We start from the raw sequence: 6597 nt of genomic DNA, 5'->3' as shown, positions 1-6597 counted from the left end.
GCCTTTTCCCCCGAAGTTAAAAGGAAGAGGCCAGTATGGTTGAAAACTCTCCAGCCCCATTGCCAGAAAGGGCAATATATGGATTTGCCCTTTTTTTAGGATCGTGGTTTGGCTTTAGTAAGTATACTGGGTACTGAATACTTCACTGAAAAGTGTTGCTTTGCTTACAAGACAAATGTAATTCTGTTAAGACCATCTGAAAGGGGTCAAAATTGTATTGCACCGCCTATTGTAAGGGTGCATGATGAAGGACTTGAGTGAGCATTACTTGCCAGACCTGTCAGTTGTTACGAAGATCTGCCATTGCTTTTTGTGATTTCCTCATGCTTTGGCTGTCTTCAACCTTATTATGGGGTCTTTAATAGTATTATGGAGTCAAATTATTTAAAAAATTCTCTGCATCCTCATTTTAGTAACTTTTTTACTTGAATTGCATACATTGTCGCTATTCAGTAACCATTGTAGATGGTAGTAGTGCAACCTTGCCCACCCAAATAAAAAAAAAAATTAATCTGGTCAACAGCAATGGAAAATGTTTATGGTCCTACCAGCATTTCTTTGCTGGTGCGACAGGTGTTTAGTATTTCACTGGGGATGTCTTGAGTGCCCACACAGGACCAAGGCTTGAGAGGGTGAGAACACTTTTTCAACACGAGAAAAGGTGCTGCAAATATACTGTAGTCAAATAATAAACCAAGATCCTAATGTAAGTCTTTCTTACCCTTAGGAACTAAGTAAAAATAAAAGTAAGTTGGTTTCTGTTCCTCCCACAGGAAGCCACTGCAGTTCCGTAACTTGTGTCACTGGCTACTAACCTGTTTCCCTCAAGTTTCGTTAAACCTTACTCTGGATTTGTTGTTAGGGAGCAAAATTTCTCAATATTGGTTTTCTTGACATGAAAATTACTAACTTTCCGAGAATCAGAAAGTATTTCCAGTAATTTTTTCCGAACAGTTCCATCTAAGCACTGCAATTCTACCAACTTTTCTTTCAACTAAATGACCCACACTGTGATCGTTTTCTGCTGCAGTATTTTCTGCGTTCAGTGCCATTTGGCATCCTTTTACTGAGGGCTTTTTTTGTTCTGCAGTTCAATGTGCAAGAAATTCTTGTCTGTCTACATAGGAAATCAGAAACTAAATGTTAAAGCAAATATAAAAATGATATCTTATAACCAGCTACAAAACATTGCCCCTGTATTGGGCAGGTCTTGTGTCTGAGAGGCATATTCTACAATGTTTTGGTAGAGCTATTTTGCTTTAAATAGTGTAAAAGCAAAATATTGTCTCAGCATGTATCAGTAGGGAAGTATTGCTCTAAAACTTAGGAATGAAGTCTAAAACAGTATCAGTTGTATTATTATGACTTTTTAATTCTTTTGTGCAGTGTTGTATCTTATCTGGGCATATGTTCCCGAGACTTGGCTGTTCTCATTGGGACTAACATACTGGCCCCAAAAGTAAGTTCAACCAGTTAAACTCTTTAGCCTGAATATGTGTGAGTATAGGACACCCTTAATTATTTTCAAATAGCAAAACCTTCTTTTAAATATTGGTATTGTATTTAATCCAGTTTTTCCTGATGATAAAGGACTGTAATCTTTGTGAAGCATTATTTTATGTAGATAAGTAGCTATGATGAAAATTTTTCATCGTGTAATGAAAGAAATAACAATTTGAATGTTTTATGATAAATTTGACATTTTGTTTCCAGGAAGTTTCTTGATGAAAATACAGTAGACTTTAAACTGTAATTAAAAAAACCAAACCCTTCTGTAAGGAACCTGTTTGACGGTTTATACCAAACTAGCTACAGTGACTCTGCAGTCAGTAATCTTCTTGGGAGGGACAAGGGTCCATATTCAGAGGTGCTGTTTCTTTTCCTCCTGGCTAAGTTTGTGCTGGATACAACCATTATGTTAAATCTGTTATATCATTAGCCATTTGTTATTATGATACGTAAATTTTAAAATCTTTTTCCTCAGGTACTGGGCGGTTGCTTTGCCGGTGTACCTACTAGTTGCTATAGGAATTGGTTATATATTACTTTTTGGTATTAACATGATGAGTACAGCTCCACTTAACTCCACACATACCATTACAGGTAATTTTATTGGGTTTTTTTTAAGATTTTGATACTTCACTGATAATTTCTGTAAATATATGTATGTAGCCATATATAATATAAATAAAATTTTAAACTTTTAAATGTTTTGGTCTAGAAAAGGAGTTCTTGGAAGTACTGAAGTACTAGAGTGAAAAGATAGCCACGAGCCTGACTCTTCCCTCTTTGCCATCCTATGGCAGTGGTTTCCAACTAGTGGAGTGTACTTTGTCAGTAAAACAGACCGCATTAGAGGAACAGGGGTTAGGCATCTAAAGCTCTCCCAGGCGTGTACCTTGCATTACAAACCAGTGAAGAGTGTCATGGGAAGAAGGGCGTGAGTACCTACCTGGCAGTGGCAGAAGTGGGAAGGCACGCGAAATCAAGGTGGTGCAAAGGAGGATGTTGCAGTATTGAGACCTGATCAGATATATTAGTGATTCCCTGTCTAAAGAAGTTGTTCTTCAGTTTTTCTCTCAACTTTTGCGTAGCCTTTACTCCTGCCAAGGAGACATGTTCTAGGCATTCACAATATTCTCCAGGCGGCTGCATCTTCCTCCACATGAGGAATTCCACCACTATTTGCAGAGGGCCATTTTTGTTAGAAAAAATGCAGACTGTAAAATCTGGCAAGAAAGTTACCTATTGCTAAGGCTGCTGAAGTTGCATCATTTTAACGAACTATGTACATAGTATTACACTACACTGAACTGCTAAGGAAAAAAATTAGTCAGGGCTGTAGTTCAAATGCATTACTCCGACACTTCTGTCAAGAACTGCCATTTAGTCATCCCAGTGTTCCTGACTACTCGTTCACGCTCTCATGTCACCCTCTCATTTGGTGTCAGCCCAAGAGTTTGTGTGGCTGTATGGCAGGTGGGATGGGGACCTACTCTGAAGAACAACTATATTTGACAATTTTCCTTTTCAGAGGGAGCAGTTCCATAAGTGCACCTGTAAAAATGTTTATGCTGTTACAGGAGCGGGTGCTGTGTGGTGATGGGAACAAGCAGCCAAGATACAGAGAGGGTGGACAGCATCTCTCAGAAGAAATCCTAGTACAAAGCATTCAAATTACAGACTGAGCTGTTCACTGTGGGGTTTTTTGTTTGTTTGATTGTTCTTTTTATCTTTGGGTAGTTATGGTTTAATGTCGTACAGCATCTTAAACCAAGCAAAGGCCCAGACGGTGATTTCAGCAGTTTTTTAGGGTTGATTTCTTCAGGGGCTCTGCTAATACGTGTTGATGTAAAGTGTTTCTGATTACCATCTCATTATACCTCAGCAAGATGGGTTTTCAGCACCCCTTACAGTAGTTAAATTTATACAGTGTTGCATTATATAACATTTCTTGAAAGAAAAATATCTTTAATATGTGAAATGTTCTCATTGTCTCCTGTAGATAACTATGCAAAAAAGCAGCAACAGAAGAAATTTCAAGAAGAAGCAATTCCAGCATTGAGGGATATTCCCATCAGTGAAGTAAACAGAATGTTTTTCCTTCCTGAAAAAGGAATCTGCAATAGCAGATAGCTGTTATTAAGATCTGTTTGAATAAAGGATTAGTAGAAGTGTTACATAAGGAAAATCAAAACCTCTCTGAGCTAAAAAACCCTCTTTGTGCTTGTAGAACAAAGCTTTTTTTTCCCTGCATTTCTAACTAAATTTATGTTAACACATTTCATTGAGATGGCATGATTTTAGTATTACGCATGCGCCTTAATAACCTGCATTGGTATGAGAATTATGCCACATTAATTTATCTAACTGTTCTTGTGAGTTTAAAATAGCATTCTATTACTTGTAGATTCCTGCTTGTAATTTCCCTCTGAGAGTGAAAGCAGACACTTTTGGACATAGCTTAATTCTATTCCCCTTTGAATTCAGGGAGAGAAAATGTGTTCTGCTGGTCAAATGCTTGAGGATCTTTTTTTTACAAGTTATGTTAATTTGAAGTGTTTACATTGTAAATATACAGTTTTCATTTGTAAATATTAATAAAATGTAGCTAATTTTTACTTGTTGAAGTTAGCCATTTTTCTGTGGTTCTATATTTGTCCTGGGTAAAGGTGCATAGTGGTCCATTTTTCTTTACACAATTACTCAGCAAAATATGTTGGGTTTTTTTTCCCCCAGATTGGTGGGCTTATTGAAATACCAAGGTTACCAGAAATAAGGAAGGTGGGTTGTGAAGATTTTCTGAAACAAGTCTTGAAATGACTTTTTTTTTAACCGGTCTTAAGAATACGGAAAACTAGGTTCAAGGAAATTTCTGGAAATACAGGAACAAACAGGTCCATCTTATTATAGTCTAGTTTGTAGCACAAAGCACAATAACTTGTTACGGCAGTGGTTCAGATGTTTCTTAAACAGTGAATTTTCTTTCACGTATGCATTATTCAGCAGAGACACAATTTTTATCTCCTTTCTTCCAAGAGTCACAAACCCAGTTATCTTGAGTAGTCAAGGTTATTTAGTTTGGTTATAAAGACCAGTGAATGGTCTTTACCTCATTACTGTTTGTTAGGCCTATAAGCCAACTTCTGACCAGCAGAGAATTTAGTTAAAAACATCACTATTTCATTAAAAGATAATAAATTTGTGAGAATTTGTGTGAAGAGTCTTAACGCCAGTTCTTTAGAAATCGGTCAAAACAACCATCAGTTGCTGTGGGAAGTCTTAAGACCTGGTAACAGTCAATCTGGTATGAATATGAAATTTGTAGTTTCTTGGTCCTCTAGTCTTTAGTAGTTTGCCGTTCTTTCCACCTGCATTTGAAGGAAAAAACCATGCTAGGTATTATGGGTAAGAGAAAAATACCTTCTTAATGAAGGAAAAAATGCTTTTCAGCATTTCACTCTGAAATAGTAGATTTTAGGTGTATCATTGTTTGGGGGCACTTCATAAGAATGAGTATTTGTACCTATGCCTAATGACTGTAAATTGGTACAATGTTTATTTGTTTGATAGTCGTAGACTTCCTTGTGAAGTTTTGGTTTTTAGTTTGCCCCCACTTATTGTTATTTTCCCCTCCTGCCACAGTTTTGCCCGTCTATTAATTTTAATTTACGTGCTCAAACACCCATCCATAGGGTGAATTCAAGATTTTATGATCAACAGACATGAAGATGTATTTACTTTTTTGTCAATTCTCTAATTACATTGTAGACACTGAAGTATTGACTGTAGTCTTTTTTTCTGTGTAATTTCTACCTGTGTTCTATGTTCCTTTTGCTTTCTGAGAAAGCAATTTCGTTTTTAATTCTAAATTGACAACAAGTGAAGTGCACGTTTCTGGTATCATTTGATGTAAGGATTAATTTAGTCCCCTGTTAAGGATACCCAAATCCCTTCAGGCTAAAGAAAAGCTACTGGAAAATGTCCTCAAGCCCTGAAAGCACACAAATTAAAGGACTGTAAACCTTGGACAAAGATTGTATCAGTGATGAATCTGCCATTTCATTTAACTGCAGACCTCACAATTATGGGAAAACTAACAGAGGCACCTAAGTGAGTAGGCAAACCGGGGCCGTTTGTTTAAGTAAAACTTGCAGGCATGAAACTCAATCTTTGCTTTTCTGTCACTCCTGTGTAGCGGTGCTTCAAAGACACTGTAGTGACCTTTTCTTCAACTTGGGAGTAATGTTTGACACTTCAGAAATTGCCTCTGTGATCAAAATAAAACCAGGTAGCGCAGTGTATATGGGCTAAGAAATATATTGTAGGGAATTGCAGGTGTTTGGGATCCATCGTTTCACTGTCTTGCCTACGACTGTGACTCGGGGAAAAATGCGCAACTCTGCCAGCAAAGAGGAGAGAGATTGTGCCTTTTGCAACTCTACGGCACACTTGGAGCTATAGTTAGTTACTGGGATTTATATGGATTTTGCCCTAGATATTATTCAGAAAGAAACCTGAAATGACTGAACCGTGTTGCTAGTAGGGCCTTTCTTTACAAAACATACCTGTTCAAAGACTGGATATCAGGTATCCATTCTTCTCGGAGACTGAGGAAAAACTAAATAAATAAAGGCAAAAACCTAAATTTGCCCCCATTTTCACCCTTCTGACTTATTGATGGCGTATTGCTCCAGCACAACCAGTAGAGCTGGACCAACTGCCATGTCCCCGCTGAAATAAACCAAATGATGAAACTTCAGCCGTGCTTTTTAATGCACCTTCTAGGATTCTGCAGTTTTTATCATATTGAAGTCTGATGGTATTTTACACATCTTGCTGTAAACGTAATCTTGTAAGACAGGTTCCCCCCAAATGGTACTTGAATTAATGTGTGCATAAACATGTCATAAAAAACCAGCAAAGTTGCACTGTTTCAAATGAAAAGGTTGCATGCCAAAGGAAATAATACAGCCGTGGTTGCCAAATTTGTGTAAAGGTGATAGAGTATGTCTCTCTTCTTTCCCTCTTAGCTGTAAAGGGAAGGGTAGTAACGACACAGATTATTCTCTCAAGTTGAGAATTATGGAAAGAAGA

General features: G+C 37.4%; 1 protein-coding gene across 2 annotated transcripts; it reads left to right on the top strand.

The window, feature by feature from the left end:
• Nucleotides 1-21: 21 nt before the first annotated feature.
• On the top strand, nt 22-5649 carry PIGP (phosphatidylinositol glycan anchor biosynthesis, class P). 2 transcript variants are annotated; one of them, XM_009327970.1, is made up of 5 exons: nt 22-117; nt 1387-1459; nt 1985-2103; nt 3506-3585; nt 4240-5649. In XM_009327970.1, the coding sequence occupies exons 1-5, from the start codon at nt 36-38 to the stop codon at nt 4321-4323; spliced, it is 438 nt and encodes a 145-aa protein (XP_009326245.1). In that variant the 5' UTR covers nt 22-35; the 3' UTR covers nt 4324-5649. The 2 variants fall into 2 exon arrangements, with proteins under 2 accessions (XP_009326245.1, XP_009326246.1); XM_009327971.1 differs by lacking the exon at nt 4240-5649 and having other exon boundaries at nt 3506-4131.
• The last annotated feature ends 948 nt before the right edge of the window (nt 5650-6597 follow it).

This window comes from Pygoscelis adeliae, unplaced genomic scaffold (genome assembly GCF_000699105.1).
Source record: "Pygoscelis adeliae isolate BGI_AS28 unplaced genomic scaffold, ASM69910v1 Scaffold154, whole genome shotgun sequence".
NCBI lineage: Eukaryota > Metazoa > Chordata > Aves > Sphenisciformes > Spheniscidae > Pygoscelis > Pygoscelis adeliae.
This window is presented reverse-complemented; position numbering and strand designations above follow the sequence as displayed.